We start from the raw sequence: 25,774 nt of genomic DNA on the forward strand, positions 1-25,774 counted from the left end.
GTGACTACCCGCTGTACCAACAAATGTACCACCAGCCCTGATGAACCCATTATCGTGAGAAAGCTAGGAGAGAGCTGAACAAGACGCCGTCTCTCAGTCAATGTAACAGGAGTTACCAGCAATCGGCAGAATGTAACGCAGAGAAGAATGGTGTCAAATAAACAAAAAGGGGGGAAATGACATGGACATTCACTGTACTGTTCATTTAAGCACAAGAGACTCCATTTTGTTCTCACTGTTGAAATGTGTTCCGTAACCTTCACCTAAACACACAGACACATCTACTACTAAACGCTCTCTACCCCCCCCCCTTCTCAAGGTTTGACTTTTGCAATTGTTCTATTTGCTAGTTTTTAATAATATATTTCTATTTGTTAGCTTTTAATAACATATTTCTATTTGTTAGTTTTTAATTACATCTCACACCACCCCTTTCTTATCTATGTATAAAATAACATGTAATAATAAATTTTCACTGAACGGACATTTTAAAAACACAGTAAATGAGTCTGTGAATCTGTTCCTGCAGGTGCAGTATTAACTTTGTTTTAGAGTCCCAATCAGAAATCAGTCATGTCAGTATGGTGTCATCGGCATACATTCCTATTTTATCAACCGCAGGGCCTCGGCGCAGACCTTGAATATCGGGGTGTGTTCTGATGGCAATGGCCAGTGGCTCTGTTGCCAGCAAATACAGTAAGGGAGAGAGGGGACACCCCTGTCGAGTACCTCTCTCAAGTGGGAACTGCTCAGAGAGCCAGCCATTCACAAAGATTCTCGCCTTGGGTGTCTGGTATAGGAGCTGTACCCATTTTATGAAGTGTGCACCAAAACCATAGTTATATAGACATTCCCATAAATATGGCCATTCCACGGAGTCAAAGGCCTTAGCTGTATCTAACGCCACCACCACCTTCGTTCCTGATTTATCGTGTTGGGCTTGAATATTCATATAAAGTCGCCTGATATTCATGGCTGTATTTTTCCCCGGCATAAAGCCCGTTTGGTCTGCCTGAATTAAAGTTAAAATAAGTGTTTAGTCTAGAAGCCAGGATTTTAGCTAAGATTTTGATATCTACCTGTAGGAGTGAGATTGGCCTATAGGATTCAGGGAGATGGGGGTCTTTTCCTGGCTTGGGGAGAACTATGATTTGGGCTTCCTGCATAGATTCGGGGAGTGAGTTCTGATCAAATATAGACTGGTATAAGACTTTCAGTTTGGGGGCCAATATATCTGAGTAAGTAACATAAAATTCCAGAGGCAATCCATCCATCCCTGGAGCTTTAGATTTGGCTAGCTGTGCGATCGCTTCAGTGATGTCGTGTTCTGTAATAGGTGCATCAAGAAGCTCAACTTGTTCTCGATTCAGCTGGGGGAACTGTATGGAAGATAAATACGATTGAATTTCCCTTTGCCTGTAAGTGTGTTGGGATTTATATAGGTTGCCATAGAATTGTCTAAATTGAGCTGACACCTGTTCTGGGTTTGTTATATTACACCCGTCTGGGTCAACAAGCGACACCACGACTGGGGGCTTATCGTCCATGCGAGACAAAAAGGCCAACAGTCTCCCCGCCCTTTCACCCTGCTCATAAACCCTCTGCCTGCAAAAAAAACCACACTGTTTAGCCTTCTCTGTGTGCAACTGTGTGACTAGTCGGGTCTGCAGTTTCACTCTGTCCAGGTTTTCAAGGGTCGGCTTAGAACTATAGTTCTCTTCTAAGTCTTGCAGTTTGTCAGATGCAAGTTGAAGTACAGTGTTAGACTCTTGTTTTAACCTATTTATTCTGGAGGATAATAATCTACGGGCATGAGTTTTAAAGTCGTCCCAGTGTGTGGTAAGGGCAAGGGGTCCCTGTATACCCTCCAAAAAGAAGAGCAGCTCCCTGGTAATGGAGTCATGGTCTGTAAGAAGGGATAACCAGTGAGGGTTTAGCTGCCAGCACCTGAGGGGAGAAGCTACTCGCAAGGATGCTGTCAGCCAGCACGGAGAGTGGTCCGACAGGGTCCTAGCAGCAAATCCTGAGCCCGTGACCTTTGGAAAAAGGGCCCTGGAAGCAAGTATGTAGTCTATCCTGGACATGGTGTTATGACTTATTGAGTGGCAAGTGTATGCTCTAGTCATGGGGTTAGCACACCTCAACAAGGGCAAACTCATTCAGTGTACGGTACAGCCTAGTATGCAGTGGTTCATCAGGTCTGGTTTCAGCTCGTACCGGTCGTTCAAGGGATGGAGTCATCGTGTGATTGAAATCCCCCATCCACACTACTGGTATGGACAGGTACAATGCTATAAATGCAAGACCCTCTGCGACCACGTCTGACCTGTATGGAGGGGGGATATAGCTAGCCAGTATCAACAAGGGGTCTCCCCCCACAATTGCATGTAGAAAGAGGTACCTACCCTGCCGATCCAACACTATGGAGATCACTTCAAAAGGCATAGATTTTGCAATCAACACTGTTTACCCTACCCTGCCGATCCAACACCATGGAGATCAGTTCAAAAGGCGTAGATTTTGCAATCAACACCATTTACCCCTCTAGACATATTTGTATGGGTGCTGTGGTAAGCCCACCCCACCCAGGGACGCTTCAGGGCCGCCTGTAAGTGACCTGTGACATGCGTCTCCACCAATGCGACAATATCCACCTTCTGACCTTTCAAATATTATAACACTGCTGTCCATTTAATCTTATCCCACATGCCCCATACACTCCACCCTACGATATCCCCATGAATATGCTGTGAGGGCAATGAGATGCACAGGGTGATAAGCCTGACCCCATAGGGTCCAGATAGCTCCAGGCCCAAAGCCGAGTGTCCAGGATTATCAATAAACCAAAATCCCACCCCCCCCAAGGGGAGTACAAGGATCGGGCCCTCTAACTTCAAAAGGGGGATTCTCTGATTTCACAGTCAGTAATGCGTGTGTTGTAAAGATGGGGGGGGGGGGGGGGGGGAGTAGAAAGAAGCACAGCGGAGGGGACATTTAGAAGAAAGAAGGGGCCTGCCAACAATTGACAATAGTGACAGTACTCACAGTAACATGCCGTATTCCCGTTCAACCATCCGGACGTCCGCATTGATCCAACCAGTGTGCTGCCGCCTTCGGGTCCTCAAAAAATATGGCTCTGCCATCCTCCTCCACTATGTCTGGCCGGGAACAACATGGCATATGTAAGGTGCACCGCCCTGAGCTGCCTCTTGACACCCTGGAACTGTGCTCACTTTCTTTGGACTTCATTAGAGAAGTCAGGAAACAATGTGACATGGCTGTTGCCCAGGGCGATGTTCCCTGTCTCTCTGGTTAGCCGAGGGATTTTATCTCTATCTCTAGAGTTAAGAAACTTGGCAATAAAAGTTCTGGGGGGCTCCCACAGGAGGAGGCTTTGCTGGGATGCAGTGCACCCGTTCCACTGTGAACATAACAGAAAAGGCCTCTCTACCAAAGTGTTGAATCAGGAGGGATTCCAAGTATTCAGCGGGGTTGGTGCCTTCAGCCTCCTCAGGTAAACCGATGAACCGGAGGTTGCAGCGTCTCAAACGATTCTCCATATCATCTTGGTGAGCGTGTAGCTGCTGAATCTGGCGCTGCAGGTCCTCCGTGGTGTGGCTCAGGGGGTGCAGGATGTCCTCCGCCACTCGATGCGTGTCTCGGCTTCGGTAACCCTATCTTTTACCTTAGATAGGTCTTGGCGCAGCAGGGAGATGTCAATCTTGACCTCATCTATTTTGGCGGTGAGCATCCCTTGCAGCATCGCAATGGCATCCAGGACCTTAGCTGTGTCTGCGCCCTGATGGTCTGAACACGTGCCTTCGCCATTTTTGGCCTGCGGGTCTTGATGGCGATATTTCGCCAACTTATCTACCACCTCGGAATTCCTTTTCGGCGGGCACATGTTCCCTCTCTGCTCCGAAGTGCGGACAGCCAGGCCGTCCCCAGCTAAAGCTAAATGGCCGCTGCACCGGGAGTTAGGCCTAAGTCTCGTTCCGTCCCCAAAGCCGATGCTGGATATATCAACAGGAATGGTGCAGCGCTAAAAATATTAATGTAAAAATGTCCCAATAAGAACCAAAATAAATATGGTCAAACAAAAGTCCTCTCCGTCAGGAAGAAATAATACTCTAATCAGCGAGATCCATATTGAAAGGAGACACAGAAGAGAGATGAAAATACCGTCACCAACACCCAAACAAACTGACCCTTACCATTAGTGTATACACGTGTGTAGAAAAAAGGCAGTCTTCATAGAATAAACCAACGATCTTCTAATGGAGTAGCACCAACATATTCCCCTCTGAACTAAATGGAAGGCTTTAGATCTCCTTTTGGTAGCTAGATATTAAACCAAGTATACTCCAGTATGCATATGCACCTCAAGATCGTGGTACGTAGGGAATAAAAAGAAAACGCTCATTGCGCAATCTCCATAAACAAGGATGATTTATTGAAAAGATAAAAAGCACTCACATTTAGTAAGAAGGTATACAGCAGATTGAAGCGTCCAGCGCTTCTAACCACAAAGATGGCCGCCGTGTCACTGTCCCACCACATCCTGCGTCACCAGTCTCTATCATTGCCGAACACTTCATCATCAACATGCGTCTTCAGGGGCTGGATATGTTTGTATCTGGACAGCAGTTGCAGGCAGCCCAGAGGTCGTCTCAGGATGGGCTGGGGCACAGGACACTCAGAAAGGCCAGGATATCTCCCCAAGGTCGCCTCCGGGTGGGGCAAGATGGCCGCCGCTCCTGAATACAGGCCGAAGCTGTGGCCCGTCCCAGTGCAAATACTGTATATAAAAAGTACCTCTACAGTGGCCTCAGGTAATCCGGAGGGTCTTCCAGAAGAGGGGCGAGTGCCCAGCTGTCCGGGAGGCCAGTGAAGTGTATTGCGGCCTCCGCCGGGTGCAGCAAGGTGGCCACCGCTCCGGGAACTAGGCCGAAGCCGATCCGGAGATCCGTGCCACAGTGGCCTTGGGCGGTGCTCCAGCGGGCTGACAGGCTCCAAAATCAGCAGAGGAGGCAGGAGGGATCCCCAGGTGTAGAGTAGGGCACAGGATGTACAGGATACAATCAGGATGGAAAATAGGAATCCAGGTCAGCGGAGCTCACACTACATTCAACCTACTCCATTGCTCTCCAGGCCACGCCCCCCCAAACATATCCATTTTTATTCATGGACTCACTCATATGGACTTTTTTTTTTTCCAATGGTCATTTAAATTGCGCCGATACTATACCAGCAGAGTGAGAGTAGAATCTACATGCAGGCCCCTATTTGCTCTTGTAGAGCAATGGTTGATTGAATAAAGGAAGTTGAAAAAAATGGACTTTCCAGGCACTATAAAAAAATAAACAATATTTTATTACCAATTAATACAAAACAATTAATAACATTTTAAATACTGCAAACTAATTGCAATAGCAGCTAAACCTCTCCAATGTGGACACTGAATGTCAAAACCATGCCATATAGGACATGTTTGACTTAGGTAGATAATAATGTTCACTATAAGCTCATAGGCTCTACATGTTTCGCAAAAACACGCTTCTTCAGGAGCTTGATAAGCATTCTAAAGAGAGAAAGAGGCATTCAATGATTGTAACAGTTTGTAATAATATATGGGCGGCACAGTGGTGTAGTGGGTAGCACTCTCGCCTAGCAGTAAGAAGGGTCACTGGTTCGAATCCCAACCACGACACTACCTGCCTGGAGTTTGCATGTTCTCCCTGTGCCTGCGTGGGTTTCCTCCGGGTACTCCGGTTTCCTCCCACACTCCAAAGACATGCTGGTAGGTTAATTGGATCCTGTCTAAATTGTCCCTAGTATGTATGAATGTGAGTTAGGGACCTTAGATTGTAAGCTCCTTGAGGGTAGGGACTGATGTGAATGTACAATGTATGTGTAAAGCGCTGCGTAAATTGACGGCGCTATATAAGTACCTGAAATAAATAAATAAATAAATAAATATATATATATATATATAAAGAAAAGGGGGGGGGGGGTCCTCAACAAATCCGTGAAAAATTGCAGGAACACATCCAAGGGCGGCCAGAGGGCATGCAATGTGCACGGCAAGCAACATGTGGGGATGTGCCAGTTAGAAAATAATACTTAAGTAGCCATATATATCATGAGGGAAAATACAATCCCCAAGTGTATCAACATAGAAAGGGCCAAAAAGCATAGGTATAAGGCAACCAAACACCACAAGCACCTACTATTGTGCAAATGAAAAGCACAATCATGCAATCTAAGCATACCTTTTGTATAAATCAATAGCAACTGGCATCTTTAGGTCTTAGCTTGTAATATGCTGAGCGATAAAGATGCCACCTGTAGACGTATATATGTATATAAGAAGATAGTGTTAAAGGTAACTCCATAAAAAACGACTCAAGGAACTAATAATTAATACATTAATTTAGGCAAAGGACAAGAATAAGTGCCACCACAGCACCAAAAATAACTCACAATATTCAAGAATAATGGTGCTGTGGTGGCACTTGCTCTTGTCCTTTGCCTAAATTAATGTATTATCAATTATTTGGCGCTGGCACTTCCTGCCTATGTACATTCAATGTCCAAATGCTATGTCATAGGTTGTTATTATCAGGTATATTTCTCTTGTTTGTATATATTTGAATTTTATTATATCTTCTATTTTGTACTTCTTTAATTGATGTAGTTTATTGGTCTCTCCGTGTGTGGAAGTGCGGGAATGCACCGATGTGCTGGCCTTGCATGGTATGGAAGTTGTTAGCCACATGTGCGGCCACTAAACCGCAGAATCGTCACACATTGTGGCGGTGCTGCGGCTTGTAGGCTTTGGGCTTGGTTCTCCCCTCAGTTGTTACCCCTGGTTAGCTGCTATAACTTGGCAGCATAGGCTTTTACCTCTACGCCCTTATTGTGCACGCTTGGTGCACTGTTATTGCCGGTGGTTCCTCTGGGGGGAGCTCATTGCCCTCTGGTCCTCACTGGGGCGCTCGCCCCGCTCGATCTCGCTCTGTTCCAGTTTTTACGGTTTGCGCATGTGTGGCCGGGTGGAGTTGCATTCGTATCCCCATTTGGCCGAGTCAGGTGATGCGGAAGTCTTTCCGCACACCTGATTGGGATGTGTACATAAGGCTGCTAGTCACAGCCTTATATCATGGCATCCACCCCGAAGCGCTGTTTCTATCTAGGATCCATCTGCGCGCCTGGTCCGGTATGTAGCTTTCTTTGCTCACCTAACATTATGGTGGTAAACTTTTTTCTTGTATTGATTGGTTGCGCTTCTGCTTTTTCAGATGATGTGGATTTGAAGCCCTGTGTTTGCTTTTTTGTGCTACTGCAGTATCAGTAAAGTGTGTGTCATCTTCCCATGATGTTGATCTCTCTGGGTTCTATGCTGGTCTAAAATATATTTTTTTAGCCTCGACATCTTTTAAATGTATTAACCATAAGTATCAGGTGAGATTAACTCTAATGTACTTCTCAGTTATTACCTCTTTGAGTTGTTTTTTATGGAGTTACCTTTAACACTATCATCTTATATACATATATACGTCTATAGGTGACATCTTTATCGCTCAGTATATTACAAGCTAAGACCTAAAGATCCCAGTTGCTATTGATTTATACAAAAGGTATGCTTAGATTGCATGATTGTGCTTTTCATTTGCACAATAATAGGTGCTTGTGTTGTTTGGTTGCCTTATACCTATGCTTTATGGCCCTTTCTACATTGATACACTTGGGGTTATATTTTCCCTCATGATATATATAGCTACTTAAGTATTATTTTCTAACTGGCACATCCCCACATGTTGCTTGCCGCGCACATTGCGTGCCCTCTGTTTGGCCGCCCTTGGATGTGATCCTGCAATTTTTCACGGATTTGTTGAGACCCCCCCTTTTCTTTATATTTGTGCTATATATAGATTATTACAAACGGTTACAATCATTGAATGCCTCTTTCTCTCCTTAGAATGCTTATCAAGCTCCTGAAAAAGCGAGTTTTTGCGAAACATGTAGAGCCTATGAGCTTATAGTGAACGTTATTATCTACCCGAGTCATACATGTCCTATATGGCATGATTTTGACATTCAATGTCCACATTGGAGAGGCTTAGCTGCTATTACAATTACTTTACAGTATTTTAAATGTTTTTTATTGTTTTGCATTAATTGTTAATAAAATATTATTGTTTATTTTTTTATGATTGGTGCCTGGAAAGTAAATTTTTTTAACTTCCTTTATTCAATCAACCAATATTTAGGACGTGGCACTGTGCTCCCACAGTTCCATCCTGTGTTGGTGCCTTTTGTAACTCTTTGATTCACTCTTGTAGAGCATGCCCAGAAATTTCTGTCTACTACCTCTAATGGGCCCTCTGGAAAAGATGGCAATACTACTGGCATTATGCTTTAGTAAATCTACACTAACAACTTTGCAGTATGTAATGTTAATAAACAGATTTAAAAATATTCTTACCAAAACTGTTGTTCTTTCTTTATCAGTTGAGGTTACAGTAGTATTCATAGGCTTCACTTCAGCCACTGGCGACCTTTGTTGTGCTTTCTGTTGTAATATAGTTTTGGTTGGAGATTGTTTTTTCATGACTTATTAGAACAAAAAAATAAAAACAAACTCTTACTACAAAAGAAATACATACGCAGCAGGCTAAGAAGTTAAATCATTTTGTGCTCTCGTGCTTCAAATAAAAGCTGAAACAATATTCTGCCATAATGAGCATATTTGGTTTACCTACAACCAAAACATACATTTTCTCAAGCTCAGCGTTATTTCTTACATGAAAAAAAACACATAAACAAACTCTTACATAAGAAGCCATCTAAGGAATTAAATAGTTTTGTGTCCTCATGCTGCACACAAAAGCTGGAACAATATGTTGGCATATTGGGTAGTCACAATAATCACCAGAGCTGTATAGATAAACCCAGAACTGTGTGGTTGGTGGCTGAATCAAATTCTGTTCATTACCATTGTCCTGCATAATACATTTATGGCATTCTAAAGATACAATGGTGCTATTGCACTTTTTGGACTGCAGTTATCTGTTTGCTATGTTCCTGCTGATACAAAAGGTTTAGTACAGTATGTCAGACCTATGCATGCTGAAAAGTATGGTTTCATATAAGTGAAGATATTACATTTTGTTTAGTACACATGGGATTCTAATACTTAAATTGTTAAAAGTAGACTAGAGAAACTATTTAGATTGTAAATAGACTCAGATGTTAAAAGACCACCTTTAGCAAAATGCAATAAGCCTCAATACATATTATTACATATAGTAATGCCAATTTGTAACTTCTATTTGTTTCTAAACTGTTCCAAACAGTGTCACACTGGGTTTGTAAAAAAATAAACAAGACAGATTACAGTTGCCCCCACTAGTAAATGGAATACTGTTAAGACATTTGTGTTTTTAAAACATTTCCAGTAGAACAGTGTAAAAGAATGAGGTACATATAGCTAGTTTGGGGGTCTGTGAGGATTAGTCTCTCAGTGAATGTGTGTGTCTTTGCACAGCTGGATGATAAAGGATAAAATAGAAAACTAAGATCTGACTGCATACATTTGCTCTGATACTTAACATTTCCCATATGCTTGGAGTCTGAATTATGAATAAATCCTCTCTGTAAAAGAGCCAGGGTTTATTAGTCCTGAATCTGTGGACTGAATAATATTTTAAACACTCCTTCAATTGTCTACAGTAGATCATAGCATAACAGGGTTTTTTTGTATTTAGGCCGAATTCACATTTGTGCAGAGCAATTTTCAGGTGTTTTGGGGTGATTTTGCAAGCATATGAGCATTTTAGAAGTGTATTACGGGTATTCAAGCTTTAGGTATTTTTGTTTTAGCCAATGGAAAGCACCAGGAGGAGAAGAGACATTAATATAGGCTAAAAAAAATGCATGAAATACGCCTGAAGAAATAATGCTAAAATCAAGCATTTTCAGGGGTTCCTATTGAAGTCTATGGGGCCAAAAACTCAAAATTCTGCCTAAAAAGTAGCGCATGTACTTTTCTGAGCTCCAGCTACAAGCAACAGGACACTCTGATGTGAGCAGGGGATTTGGCTTTCCTGCCAGCTCCATGTCAGCACAGCTGGAGGTATAGGCTCCGCCCCCCCATGCCTCCAGGACTTAACTCATATAAATTTGAGCTCACCTACAGCCTCTGCGTTCTTTTTTCCTCCTATGCACAGGACCTAGGTGTGCTCCTTTACCTGGCTGGCCATCCGTCCATGTGTGGGTTAGACTGGACGCAGTCCCTGGGGTCTCGGCTAAATGACCCATAATCCAGGGAGCCCCGCTGCTGGTGCTCGGGGTGGCTTTTGTCAGGGCTAAAAGCCTTGCCTGGGGTCTACTGGGTCCATGTAAAGCGGGCAGCGGTGTTGGCAGAGTCTCCCCTATGCATGCACACCCGCGCTGTGCCAGTGTTTGCAGTGGGATGACGGAGGATGGGTGAGCTAAATTTGAAAAATGCTTTGTATCCAAATGAATGCTGCATTGCTTGGTATTGTGGTGCCTTGCTCCCTGCAGCCTCTATGCATAGCCTGAGCTCCTCCACAGGGAGTACTCTGCATAACAGGTACACAAAGTAACACTTTGTCTGTTCACACATGGCAATAGCCTGTTGGTAGCTTCTCATGTTTGCTTTACTGTTGTGCCATTATGCCAACCTCCTCAAAAGACCAACATTTCAAGAGAAGGTAGAGGAGTCACCTGTGGATGACTACTGGCTCCCTTCTGAAGGAGGTTTCTCTCATTCTAGAATCTGCCCAAGTCAATCTTCTGTAGCTATCTGTGGCCTATGTGCCAGGACAAGTGTGGACGACAATGAATGGTCCAGACTACTGTGCGTCTTTCGAGAACTAACAGAACTTGGTATTTTTCTTCCAGAGGTAGACCGCTCACATCCCCAGTCAACACCAAGTTACTGAAGTTCCATTGCAGGGCCCAGAATCCGCAAGCAATTGGGTAGAGGTGCTGACTGCAGAGTGGATCTCCAAGACAGCTTATGCCTTCCTGCTGTTCCCTCTGATTCTCAGCTTCCAGCTGAGGCTTTGGCGGGGGAAGGTGACAGTTCTGGTGATGATCCCAGATTGGCCTAAGGGGCCTTGGTACCCTCTGCTCATCCTTATAAGTGTCAAGGATTGACTCCCTCTGTAAGATCAAATCAAATCAAGTCCAATTCATCCAGCATCTGACAGGATCTGATGGCCTGTGTCTAGAGAGGCAGAGGCTAATGAATTTTGAATGCTCTGTGAAGATTGTAAATACTCTTACGAAAACAAGAAAGGACAGCGCTAACCGTGCCTATAGTAGAATATGGCATAAATTCCCAGTATTATTGCCGATCAAGCTTTTACGCTGGACTCCTCAGAAGTCTGTTCTGAAATACCTGCAGGCGTGGCTTGATTTAGGTTTATGTGTAAGTATGCTATAGGCACACATTTCAGCTATCTCTGCCTTCACCAGCATACAGTGGGTATCCAACACTTAATTATACTGTTTTTCAAGATGCAATTTGGTTGCAACCTCAAATTGTTGTTTCCGAAATGGGATCTCCCGTTGCTGTTGGACGTTATTGCATCAGAGGCCTTCAATCACCCTGTGGTATCTCTCACTGAAAACTGCTTTACTGGTGGCAATAACATCAGCCAGAAGAGTCAGCATTGGTGGCCTTGGGGTTTAAAGAACCCATACTCGTGTACTTCCAGACAGGGTGGTACTCATGCCAATGCTCGAATTATGTGCCTGAACTGACCTTCAGAGTCCATATCACACAAGAGGTTGTCCTCCTACATTCCTTTTAGGGAGTACCCAAGAAATTAGCCCATTGGATGTGGGCCAAGCTTTAAAATGTTTAATCAAGGCGATTTTTGCCATCAGAGCATCTGTTTGTCATTCAAGGTGGAACACAATGATTTTACGGCTTCCAGCAAGATTATTGCCTCTTGGTTGGTAAAGCTTATTTCCTTGGCCCTTCAAGTTGAAAGGGTTGGCCGTACCAGGAAAATCACGGCACCTTTCACTAGAAGGGTCTCGACTTTGAGAGTGGCAGCAGGTCGAGTGTCTGAAACTATCTGCAAGACAGCTACGTGGGTACCAAAATATTCATATTTATAGCTTAATGACAGTTGAGTTTGGCAGAGGCATCCTGGCTTCTGTTTTTTTTAGTCAGAATTGAAGAGTGTGTAGCATTATCCCTCCCCTGCTTTGGCTAGTGCTGACATGGAGCCATCAGGAAAACGGAAAATTTAATTCAAATACTTACCATAATTTTCCTTTCCTGAAAAGCTCCATGGCAGCACAGATCCCACCCAGCTTGGTAGGACTAGTTACTGGAGGTGGGCTCAAATTTATGAGTTAAGTCCTGGAGGCATGGGGGGGTGGAGCCTATAACCCCAGCTGTGCTGCCATGGAGCTCGTCAGGAAAGGAAAATTACAGTAAGTATTTGAATTTAATTTTCCGTTTTTTGAAGCCTTGAGCTTCAAGCTGCAAAACACTTAGGTGAGAAAAAGGACTTAGGAATGAAATGAAGACATATGAATACAAAAAGAAAAAACATTTTTCTCCTCTGTTTTGTTAAAACAAATCCCTTGTACCTTTTGATTTGTTTACAAGTATTATTTTACTTGGTTTCACAGAACATCCAACTTCATGCTGTGTTATCTTCTGTGTGTCAGTGAAATCTGCATTGTTGAGAGACTGTATTCCAAAGGTTTTGTCACTACCAACTTTTTCAGTATTTTTCTTTTTTTTAAGGGTTGAGACAGGTGTTTCACAATTCACTGTTGTCTAAACATAAAAAATATCATATAAATATCATATAAAGTAGGCTTTTCATTTCCACACAGATTTCATTCTAAAGAAGATCCATGACAAACCGACATACCTTTGTGTCTGCTGCTGTGGCAGCATTATTAGTTTGGGAATTCGTATCTTGGTCTGTTTCTTTACTTACTGCATAAAAACAAAAAGAATGCCGTCTTATCGGTGACATTTTCTACATAACATATACAAAACACAATTCTCAAAAAAAAAATAAAAATCATGCACCAATCCCACAGCTTATTATAAAGTTAAAGTGGGGCCACCTCATTCAGCTGCTATGGGTTAAAAATGCTGTTGCGTAGTGCAATGTTAAATAAATCTCCTTGAGTACAGCTGCTGCTCCATGTTTGGACACAAAACACTGAATGGCTAAAGTGGATCTAACGGCACCAATCTTACCTCTTCTCTAATTGGGTCTCTCCTGGCATCTTCTTCTATGGTGCTGGTCTATGTGCATCTCTACTACAGCATGCAATAAACCCGGCACACAGTGACCATGCCAACGATGTAAGCTGAGCTGCCCACATGCAGCTCAGCTTACATGATGCAGAAGACTGCTAGCAGGCAGGTAGCTGTATTTTTATTACAGAAGAGACATTGAATGCCTTCAGTTCCACTTTAACGGTGTAGTCCTTATGAGGAGTTCACACCCTTCCTAGTTAGGGGACTAGGAGATGACTGCAAGTGAAATCTCTGCTGACATAGATGATACTGAGAAGCCAGCCTACCAGTCATCTGTTATTATTAAATTAACTAGTATTATATAAAATAGTGCATATATAATCAGTTTCCTTGGAGTAATTGCATACAAAATTTATAGATGAATACCGCCAGGCAGCTGGAGATCTCACTAAGAGCACCAATAATGGTGCCCATGGGTGAATTTTTTTTTTTTAAGTCATGAGAAAACTTTCTTACCTGGAATCCAGTTGGTAAGATTACCTGTTGTTGCAGGCTGACAAGCTTCACAATTAGCAGCAGCATTATCAGCCCACTCAGGTCTATCGATTAGGCAGCACAACTGTAAAATGGGCTAGCGAATTAGTTTTTTAGCCTACAACAGTAAAGCCCAGTACATAGGCAAAGTATTTTTTTTTCGTTCAACCCAGCAGGTTGAATGAGAAAAAAAGAGGAATCAGCGTACCAACAAAAGCAATGTTAGTGCGGATATCTCCCCCTGCTGTGCATTTGAGTTCTGGCAGGTTGACATTGGCTGCCAGTGCTGATCGGATGCTGGTTTTCAACAAAAGCCAGTCATTGGACAAGCTTCTGTTGGAAAGACAGCTGTACACACTGACCGAATGTTGGCCGGTTTCTGTTGAACCTAAGCTCTGTTACGGGTGGGATTTCTAGCTAAAAAAACTTTGTAAGAAATTTAACAAAAGATTATATTATTAACAAAATATTATATAGTGAGGCATATAATGCTAAATATACTGAAAAATAGATTTAGGGCTTACATACACTTAGGGGTCTGTAAAATTGTTTTATTCAATTTGGTTTAATATTTAAAAAATATAAGTATTGAAAATATCGCATAGGCTCAAGAAATACTTCTTTCACCCCTCCCAAATTTTTTGGTTTGAATGAATAATCATTTAAGGCAGGTAATTGAGTCTGTGTATTACCTCAACCTGAAAAAGTCACGCTAGCAAGTTCTCTGTGCATAAGCCAAAGTAAACAGTCAAGCCTTTTAAATGATAACGTTTGCTTTTTCTTTAGGAATTGATATGTAACAAATTCTCGCTTTGTTATAATTAAGAAAATCTGGCTAGATGTCTATGAAATCTAAATATTGTTTATTTTATCAATTAATGGAAGTATGAATAAGGGGTCTGTTACACTAATTAACCAATGTGCTGAGGTGGTCCACCTCCTCCTTCCCAGGGGCGGACTGGGCTGGGGGGGGGCAATTGCCTGATGCCCCTTAAAAAGGCCGCACTGTCTATGCCGCAGACATGCCTAAAGGCTTCCTGTTGAAGAGGAGTAAAAAGTCCCTGCTGGTGTCCTACCGATTGTGGGATGAGGACGAGGGCAGAGAACAGGTTGGTAGATGGTGCATGCCGTGTCCAAGCAGAGGGAGGTTCTCCTCCCCTGGCCAGCCCGGATCCCCCTTGCAGCCCCCTGCTAGCCAGTTCAGGAGCCTGGAGTTGGTGCAGCCCAACCCACCCAGTGAGCAGAGAGTACCTGGAGTGAAGCTTCAGACTGGGATGGGGTTCGGGAGGAGGCAGGGAAAAGGGAGTGCGGGAGGGGGGGCTGAGTCGCTGCACCATAGGCCTATGGGTTGTACTTGCCCCCTGGGCTAAAAGTTGCCAGTCAGCTCCTGCTCTTCCCCTCCACTTGAAAAATGGCTCTTATACTCAAATTTCAACTGGTATATCTTATATCAAATTTATATCAAATATAAGTATATCGTATACTCAAGTTTCAACCTGATACGTCATTTGACTTCAAATGGTTGACCGAGGTGATGACCTCGGTACTGTTTTTTTTTTTTTTCAGAGCAGACGGTTGGGTCTCTTGTAGTAGCACTCTCTCGGGCTTTCCCATCCCACCGGGAGACGCAAGCTACTAGCCGGCATGATCGACAGCTAGTCGGAGACCCATACAAAGCTGAAATCGGCTTTGATTGGGTCTCCGCAATGGTAACCGGGAAGCAATGACACTTCCGGCGCCATTTTTTGAAAATTAAAAGTATTTAAAAACTCAATCTTGTCATTTTGAATGCTTACAAGTGTGTAGGAGGAATTTGGGGTCTTATTGAACCCAGATCCCTCCATAAAGAGTACCTGTCACATGCCTATTGCTGTTACAAGGATGTTTACATTCCTTGTGACACCAATAAAAGTGATAAAAAAAATGTTTTAAAGCAACAGTGTAAAAATAAAAAAATGAATAATTTAAAGTGCACGCAAAGGCGAACACACGTCAGTCCCACGCGCATGCAAACAGTGATCATTCCACAGGTGAGGTGTCACTGTGTATGTCGCCGCTGCACGAACATGCGCAATTTTAAAGCGTGACATGTTTTGTATCGGCGTCACATCTTTTACAAAAAAAAAAAAAAATTAGGATATGTATAATTTTATTGCCATAAAATTTTAAAAAGTGCATTTTTTTCGCAAAAAATTGCATTTGAAAAAACGCTGTGCAAATAACGTGTGACATAAAAAATTGCTTTAAAAAATATATAATGTTTGGGGGTTCTAAGTAATTTTCCATCGAGTTACATGTGAACAAAAAGTGCCAGAAAAAAAAAAGTGCCTGATCTTCAAGTGGTTAAAGTAAAGGAACTACAAGTATCAGGACTCAACTCCCACTGTGGCATCAGAGTGAGAGCAGTTAGACCCCTTTCACACCGAGCCGGCCATAGCGTCGGCGGTAAAATGCCGCTATTTTTAGCGGCGTTTTACCGTTGGATTTGCGGCGCATTTCGGCCGCTAGCGGGGCGCTTTTACCCCCCGCTGGCGGCCGAAAAAGGGTTAAAAACGCCCGCAATGCGCCGCAATAGCGGCGTTTTGCCGGCGGTATCCCAGCGCTGTCCCATTGATATCAATGGGGAGCAGCGGTGGAAGAGCAGTAAACACACTGCTCCTTCACCGCTCCAAAGAAGCTGCTGGCAAGACTTTTCCTGACGTCCTGCCAGTGCACCGCTCCAGTGTGAAAGCCCTTCGGCTTTCACACTGGAGACAATGGAGCAACTGTTTGAGGGCGGATTGCAGGCACTATTTTTAACGCTATAGCGCCTGCAAAATGCCCTCGGTGTGAAAGGGGTCTTAAAGCTGCAAGAGGCCTTTTCTTACAAAAAAAGAAAATAAAAAAAAATCAGGCTTGACATCCTTGTAAAAATAATTTTCAGATCTGCTCACACACTTACACAAATAACTTGCATATAGTCACATTCTTGCACAGACCTTTTATAAACATGTACCTTCTTTTTTATTTAATTTTTATGCAATATTGGTATTAAATACTTATGGTATTTTAGACTGTGATTTTTGTATTTTTGCTGTACTATTGTAACCTTTGTGTGAACCAAAAAAGTCACATTTATTTTTCTGGCCAGTAAATCGCCTTCATTATACATTTTGCCTAAGACACTTAAAAATACTATAAATGTAAAAAAAATCTAACATAATTGGTGAGTTCAGCCTATTCACTTGTTTATTCAGAGGGTGTAGATAAACAGGATCATATATATATTAAGTGATTGATCAAGCTTCAGAAGTAATTGCAGAACCTGAATCGGAAGGTGAAAGTGAGCAGAGTGGTGTGTGATGTGTGGTGATGAGAAGTCCAGCGGTACGCGTGACTCGGCCAGCTGATAAGGAAAAATCTTTGAAATTCGCGAGTAAAAGTATAATTCATTAGCTAGCGGGAGCAAACTTAAATGTAAGGTTTATCTAACCATGCTTCTGAAGCTGCATTATGGGGAGCTATGTGTGAGGTGTTTTCAGGCCAATATAGAAATAGTTAAGTCTATAAATAAGCTAAAGAAAAAGCTTAAAAATGTGGTGAAGTTAAGTTAGTAAGATTTTTAATTTTAATCAAACTAAGTTTGGAAATGAGCAGAGGTAATTCTGTCAAAAGAATGATGCAGATTGTCCAGTGAGATTTATTGTAATTACATTGAACATCTTGTGCAGAAAACTGAATCTCAGAAAAATCATTTGTCAAAAATTCAAAATAATGCTATATTGTGCAAGTAGCTAATACGGTTGTGCCTTCAAAGGAAGGTGGGAAAAAAATCAGATGCAGCACAAGCTTATATTCCAGATACTCCTGTGGTAACAGAAAAGGGTTTTGAAAAATCTGAATTTTGAAAGAAATTATTAGATTGAGCTTAAAAAATTAAAATGTAAATCATGATCATTTATGAAAGTTTTGAAAGATACAGTATCTCAGTGTAGGATATAGTTCAAATAGTGTGGAGAATAGGGCGCTCTGGATAACAAAGAGACTTTAACAAACAGTACATGACTGGTTCTTAAAAACACTTACAAGATTGAAGTGAAAAACAGGCATATAACGTCCAACGTAATGCCTCCCAAAAATCAAAAGGGCTTTGAAGGAGCGACTGGGCATGCTCCGCAACATGTCCCGCCCACTTTGACGTCACTTCCGGATGCCTGGATTTCATCTGGGCCTGACAGCACGGCCCTCCATATTGGATCAGAGAGACAGTGTTTCCCACCGCTAGTCGGCTGGAACTTCCACCTGCAGCAGTCTTTACTCCCAGGAGGCATCCCACTGGACGTTATGGATTCATTGATATGCCCATTTTTCACGTGTTTTCATGTGTTTTTAACCCTTCCTTGTCATTAAAGTGTTTTATTACTGCACTTACTGCCTTCTTCTCTGCAGTGTAGGATACAAAGGCTGATGCATTCCATAATGCAGATGGTTTTAAGTCATACACAGACAGATTTAATCTGACAGATAAACCTCACAACCAGAGAAGAATTACCTTCTCCAGAAACTCCTGACTCATTACGAACCACAGTCAGTGATGATCCATTTGACTTTAGCATAACTATTTCTAAGGCATACAAAATGATCATGGGAGTAGAGGACAGAAAATGAAGCAATGGTGAAAGCTTTTGTTAAGGAATTTAGTTACCATGATCCCACATTGTTTGCTATCGCTTTACGAAGCAGCTGGATTTATAGATAGAATCAGGAGAGAACTGAAACACAGCAACCTAAAAAGATAGCGGGGGGGCGTGGCTTGCGGCTGATGGAGTAGGCAGCGTGGTGTGAGAGCTCCACCGAAACTCCGCTCATTTACCCTGTTCCGGACACCCTGATACACCTGATTTGTACCTAACCAGCACCAGAGAGGTCTCCACACGGTCCCCAACTCAGCGGTGCTATTTTGGCCGAGATCCGACACACAGACATGTCCCGCAAGACGGGCAAAGATTCCTGGCAGGCAGCAGTGCATGGAGGCCAAAATGGCGCCCGGTCACAGCGCTCAGCTAAAGAAGCAGCCATGAGGATGTTCAGTGGCACTCTGGGGAAAGGCACCACTTCCAGACCGCCTTTCCCCCCTGGGCCCTGCGGAGCAAGACACCGACCCTGCACTACAGGGGCATGCCTGGCCGGAGGACGCTGCAAACTCCTCCACATGGGACACAGTGAGTACACCAGACCCTGATTGTAATAGCACAGCTATTCCAGGCCAGGAGGACCCTGCCCCCGAACCAACCCTCAGAGATATCTTTGCAGCAGTTACCTCCTGTAACATGTCTATCACTACCCTGACCACAGAGATTAAAGGTTAAATTGGAGGTGAACCTAGTCAGACAGGACATGCAGAAGTTGCGGGATCGCACTGTGGCCCTGGAGGACAAGAGTGAGCAATGTGGAAGATGATGTAGCACCTTTGTAGAGGGAAATACGCCACGTGTAGTCGGTAATCACCGGCCATGCAACCTGTTTAGAGGACATGGAGAACAAGCAAAGAAGCCACAACGTCCTGCGCAGTGGGCATACCTGAAAAGGCAGAGGGAAAGAACCCTGTGGCATTTATTGAGAACTGGCTGATCGACATGTTTGGCAAGGATGCCTTCTCCCCCATGTTTTCGGTGGAGAGGGCTCACAGACTCCCACCCAGGCCAACCAAACCTGGAGAACCGCCTAGACCGTTCTTGTTCAAGATGTTGAACTACAAGGACCGGGACGCTGCTCTGTTTGAAGCTAGAACCAAAGGGAACCTTATGAAAATTGAGAACGCCCGCATATCGTTTTACCCAGATTTCTCTGCGGAACTGCAACGCAGGAGGGCTAAGTTCACTGACGTAAAAAAGCGCCTCCGAAAATATGCCGCATATGCTATGCTATACCCAGCCAAACTTAGAATTGCTGTAAACGGTGAAACACAATTTTTTGATAATCCTGCAAATGCATCTCACTGACTGGACCGTACGGAACATACCCTTCAGAAAGCGGCAGTATCCAGGTACTGATGATGTCCTACCTACTATTTTTGTTCCTGCTGACCACACTCCTCCTGGGTGAAGAACTGGGGACACCTCTCCATCTTCCTAATTCTTTCTGTAAGGCGGAGAGTTAAATGTTCTATTGTTTGCATCATACTGCATCAATGATAAGTCAATCGATGACAATCGCAAGTCCCTTTGAATCAGTTGAACTGAAACGTTGCCCCCACCCCCGCAACAGTCCTGCGTGGACATGTTCAATGGAACTGAGCTCCTGTTCTGTTTTCAGGAAGCCAAATCCTTTTTTGTTTCCTTTTTTACTTTCTCTTTTTTTGGAAAGTTTTTTGGTTACTTATAGCTATGGTTATACTCTCTAACCTGACCTCTGCTGGCTGCAGGGGATATGTTATCTCTACATTTTTGTCTGCCTATGGTCCCAATGGAGAAATATGGCTTAGGCTAACCCCACCTTATGTTTCCCTGAATCTGACATGGAAATGCACTTTTAATTATTGCACTATATGGGAGTGTGGAGGATACTCTGTCATGCCCATATACCTGTATAGACTCCTGATAGCTGCCTCTCAATGTATTAACCACTTAAGGACCGCCTAACGCCGATTTACGTCGGCAAAGCGGCACGGGCAGGCAAAATCACGTACATGTACGTGATTTGCCTTCCGCGGGTGGGGGGTCCGATCGGACCCCCCCCGCCGCCCGAGGCGGTCCCGTTCTGTTCCCCGGCGATCCGAGATGAGGGGGAGGCCATCCGTTCGTGGCCCCCCCTCGCGATCGCCGCCGGCCAATGGGAACATTCCTTTGCTGCTGTATGCTAAACAGCAGCAAAGGAAATGATGTCATCTCCCCTCAGCTCGGTATTCCGTTCCAGCGCCGAGGGGAGAAGACATCAATGTAAGTGCACAACACACTACACACACAGTAGAACATGCCAGGCATACAAAACACCCCGATCCCCCCCCCGATCGCCCCCCCCCCAATCACCCCCCCCCCCTGTCACAAACTGACACCAGCAGGTTTTTTTTTTTTTTTTTCTGATTACTGCATTGGTGTCAGTTTGTGACAGTTACAGTGTTGGGACAGTGAATATTACCCCCCTTTAGGTCTAGGATACCCCCCTAACCAAGTTTTAACCCCTTGATCACCCCCTGTCACCAGTGTTGCTAAGCGATCATTTTTCTGATCGCTGTATTAGTGTCACTGGTGACGCTAGTTAGGGACGTAAATATTTAGGTTCGCCGTCAGCGTTTTATAGCGTCAGGGACCCCCATATACTATCTAATAAATGTTTTAACCCCTTGATTGCCCCCTAGTTAACCCTTTCACCACTGATCACCGTATAACTGTTACGGGTGACGCTGGTTAGTTCGTTTATTTTTTATAGTGTCAGGGCACCCGCCGTTTATTACCGAATAAAGGTTTAGCCCCCTGATCGCCCGGCGGTGATATGCGTCGCCCCAGGCAGCGTCAGATTAGCGCCAGTACCGCTAACACCCACGCACGCAGCATACGCCTCCCTTAGTGGTATAGTATCTGTACGGATCAATATCTGATCCGATCAGATCTATACTAGCGTCCCCAGCAGTTTAGGGTTCCCAAAAACGCAGTGTTAGCGGGATCAGCCCAGATACCTGCTAGCACCTGCGTTTTGCCCCTCCGCCCGGCCCACCCAAGTGCAGTATCGATCGATCACTGTCCCTTACAAAACACTAAACGCATAACTGCAGCGTTCGCAGAGTCAGGCCTGATCCCTGCGATCGCTAACAGTTTTTTTGGTAGCGTTTTGGTGAACTGGCAAGCACCAGCCCCAGGCAGCGTCAGGTTAGCGCCAGTACCGCTAACACCCACGCACGCAGCATACACCTCCCTTAGTGGTATAGTATCTGAACGGATCAATATCTGATCCGATCAGATCTATACTAGCGTCCCCAGCAGTTTAGGGTTCCCAAAAACGCAGTGTTAGCGGGATCAGCCCAGATACCTGCTAGCACCTGTGTTTTGCCCCTCCGCCCGGCCCAGCCCAGCCCACCCAAGTGCAGTATCGATCGATCACTGACACTTACAAAACACTAAACACATAACTGCAGCGTTCGCAGAGTCAGGCCTGATCCCTGCGATCGCTAACAGTTTTTTTGGTAGCGTTTTGGTGAACTGGCAAGCACCAGCGCCCTAGTACACCCTGGTCGTAGTCAAACCAGCACTGCAGCAACACTTGGTGACGTGGCCAGTCCCATAAGTGCAGTTCAAGCTGGTGAGGTGGCAAGCACAAGTAGTGTCCCGCTGCCACCAAGAAGACAAACACAGGCCCGTCGTGCCCATAGTGCCCTTCCTGCTGCATTCGCCAATCCTAATTGGGAACCCACCGCTTCTGCAGCGCCCGTACTTCCCCCATTCACATCCCCAATCAAATGCAGTCGGCTGCATGAGAGGCATTTTCTTTATGTCCTCCCGGAGTACCCCTACCCAACGAACCCCCCCAAAAAAGATGTCGTGTCTGCAGGAAGCGCGGATATAGGCGTGACACCCGCTATTATTGTCCCTCCTGTCCTGACAATCCTGGTCTTTGCATTGGTGAATGTTTTGAACTCTACCATTCACTAGTTGAGTATTAGCGTAGGGTACAGCATTGCACAGACTAGGCACACTTTCACAGGGTCTCCCAAGATGCCATCGCATTTTGAGAGACCCGAACCTGGAACCGGTTACAGTTACAAAAGTTAGTTACAAAAAAAGTGTCAAAAAAAAAATATATATATAAAATAAAAAAAAATAGTTGTCAATTTATTGATCTCTCTCTCTCTCTATTCTCTCTCTATTGTTCTGCTCTTTTTTACTGTATTCTATTCTGCAATGTTTTATTGTTGTTATGTTTTATCATGTTTGCTTTTCAGGTATGCAATTTTTTATACTTTACCGTTTACTGTGCTTTATTGTTAACCATTTTTTTGTCTTCAGGTACGCCATTCACGACTTTGAGTGGTTATACCAGAATGAAGCCTGCAGGTTTAGGTATCATCTTGGTATCATTCTTTTCAGCCAGCGGTCGGCTTTCATGTAAAAGCAATCCTAGCGGCTAATTAGCCTCTAGACTGCTTTTACAAGCCGTGGGAGGGAATGCCCCCCCCCCTCACCGTCTTCCGTGTTTTTCTCTGGCTCTCCTGTCTCAACAGGGAACCTGAGAATGCAGCCGGTGATTCAGCCAGCTGACCATAGAGCTGATCAGAGACCAGAGTGGCTCCAAACATCTCTATGGCCTAAGAAACCGGAAGCTACGAGCATTTTATGACTTAGATTTCGCCGGATGTAAATAGCGCCATTGGGAAATTGGGGAAGCATTTTATCACACCGATCTTGGTGTGGTCAGATGCTTTGAGGGCAGAGGAGAGATCTAGGGTCTAATAGACCCCAATTTTTTCAAAAAAGAGTACCTGTCACTACCTATTGCTATCATAGGGGATATTTACATTCCCCGAGATAACAATAAAAATGATTAAAAAAAAAAATATGAAAGGAACAGTTTAAAAATAAGATAAAAAAAGCAGAAAAATAATAAAGAAAAAAAAAAAAAAAAAAAAAAAAAGCACCCCTGTCGCCCCCTGCTCTCGCGCTAAGGCGAACGCAATCGGCGGTCTGTCGTCAAACGTAAACAGCAATTGCACCATGCATGTGAGGTATCACCGCGAAGGTCAGATCGAGGGCAGTAATTTTTGCAGTAGACCTCCTCTGTAGATCTAAAGTGGTAACCTGTAAAGGCTTTTAAAGGCTTTTAAAAATGTATTTATTTTGTTGCCACTGCACGTTTGTGCGCAATTTTAAAGCATGTCATGTTTGGTATCCATGTACTCGGCCTAAGATCATCTTTTTTATTTCATCAAACATTTGGGCAATATAGTGTGTTTTAGTGCATTAAAATTTAAAAAAGTGTGTTTTTTCCCCAAAAAATGCGTTTGAAAAATCGCTGCGCAAATACTGTGTGAAAAAAAAAAATGAAACACCCACCATTTTAATCTGTAGGGCATTTGCTTTAAAAAAATATATAATGTTTGGGGGTTCAAAGTAATTTTTTTGCAAAAAAAAAATAACTTTTTCATGTAAACAATAAGTGTCAGAAAGGGCTTTGTCTTCAAGTGGTTAGAAGAGTGGGTGATGTGTGACATAAGCTTCTAAATGTTGTGCATAAAATGCCAGGACAGTTCAAAACCCCCCCAAATGACCCCATTTTGGAAAGTAGACACCCCAAGCTATTTGCTGAGAGGCATGTCGAGTCCATGGAATATTTTATATTGCGACACAAGTTGCGGGAAAGAGACACATTTTTTTTTTGCACAAAGTTGTCACTAAATGATATATTGCTCAAACATGCCATGGGAATATGTGAAATTACACCCCAAAATACATTCTGCTGCTTCTCCTGAGTACGGGGATACCACATGTGTGAGACTTTTTGGGAGCCTAGCCGCGTACGGGACCCCGAAAACCAAGCACCGCCTTCAGGCTTTCTAAGGGCGTGAATTTTTGATTTCACTCTTCACTGCCTATCACAGTTTCGGAGGCCATGGAAAGCCCAGGTGGCACAAACCCCCCCCAAATGACCCCATTTTGGAAAGTAGACACCCCAAGCTATTTGCTGAGAGGTATAGTGAGTATTTTGCAGACCTCACTTTTTGTCACAAAGTTTTGAAAATTGAAAAAAGAAAAAAAAAAATGTTTTTTCTTGTCTTTCTTCATTTTCAAAAACAAATGAGAGCTGCAAAATACTCACCATGCCTCTCAGCAAATAGCTTGGGGTGTCTACTTTCCAAAATGGGGTCATTTGGGGGGGTTTTGTGCCACCTGGGCATTCCATGGCCTCCGAAACTGTGATAGGCAGTGAAGAGTGAAATCAAAAATTTTCACCCTTAGAAATCCTGAAGGCGGTGATTGGTTTTCGGGGTCCCGTACGCGGCTAGGCTCCCAAAAAGTCCCACATATGTGGTATTCCCATACTCAGGAGAAGCAGCTAAATGTATTTTGGGGTGCAATTCCACATATGCCCATGGCCTGTGTGAGCAATATATCATTTAGTGACAACTTTATGCAAAAAAAAAAAAAAAAAAAAAGTGTCACTTTCCCACAACTTGTGTCAAAATATAAAATATTCCATGGACTCAATATGCCTCTCAGCAAATAGCTTGGGGTGTCTACTTTCCAAAATGGGGTCATTTTGGGGGGTTTTGTGCCACCTGGGCATTCCATGGCCTCCGAAACTGTGATAGGTAGTGAGGAGTAAAATCAAAAATTTACACCCTTAGAAATCCTGAAGGCGGTGCTTGGTTTTCGGGGCCCCGTACGCGGCTAGGCTCCCAAAAAGTCCCACACATGTGGTATCCCCATACTCAGGAGAAGCAGCTGAATGTATTTTGGGGTGCAATTCCACATAGGCCCATGGCCTGTGTGAGCAATATATCATTTAGTGACAACTTTTTGTAAATATTTTTTTTTTTTTTGTCATTATTCAATCACTTGGGACAAAAAAAATAAATATTCAATGGGTTCAACATGCCTCTCAGCAATTTCCTTGGGGTGTCTACTTTCCAAAATGGGGTCACTTGGGGGGGTTTTGTACTGCCCTGCCATTTTAGCACCTCAAGAAATGACATAGGCAGTCATAAACTAAAAGCTGTGTAAATTACAGAAAATGTACCCTAGTTTGTAGACGCTATAACTTTTGCGTAAACCAATAAATATACGCTTATTGACATTTTTTTTACCAAAGACATGTGGCCGAATACATTTTGGCCTAAATGTATGACTAAAATTTAGTTTATTGGATTTTTTTTATAACAAAAAGTAGAAAATATCATTTTTTTTCAAAATTTTCGGTCTTTTTCCGTTTATAGCGCAAAAAATAAAAACCGCAGAGGTGATCAAATACCATCAAAAGAAAGCTCTATTTGTGGGAAGAAAA

The 25,774-nt window shown here is 43.6% G+C and overlaps 1 protein-coding gene across 7 annotated transcripts in view; it reads right to left on the reverse strand.

The window, feature by feature from the left end:
• The window catches only part of ZC3H11A (zinc finger CCCH-type containing 11A), a 754,301-nt gene that overhangs the window by 108,756 nt on the left and 619,771 nt on the right, over window positions 1-25,774 (reverse strand). For all 7 annotated transcript variants that reach the window (XM_073615852.1, XM_073615851.1, XM_073615846.1 and 4 more), the window contains 3 exons: window positions 12,930-12,997; window positions 12,640-12,832; window positions 8,489-8,616 (listed from right to left, as the gene is read on the reverse strand). In XM_073615852.1, the coding sequence (XP_073471953.1) occupies window positions 8,489-8,616; window positions 12,640-12,832; window positions 12,930-12,997 (389 nt within the window). The remainder of the gene's footprint in view (window positions 1-8,488; window positions 8,617-12,639; window positions 12,833-12,929; window positions 12,998-25,774) is intronic.

The sequence above is a fragment of the Aquarana catesbeiana genome, linkage group LG02 (assembly GCF_042186555.1).
Source record: "Aquarana catesbeiana isolate 2022-GZ linkage group LG02, ASM4218655v1, whole genome shotgun sequence".
Lineage (NCBI taxonomy): Eukaryota > Metazoa > Chordata > Amphibia > Anura > Ranidae > Aquarana > Aquarana catesbeiana.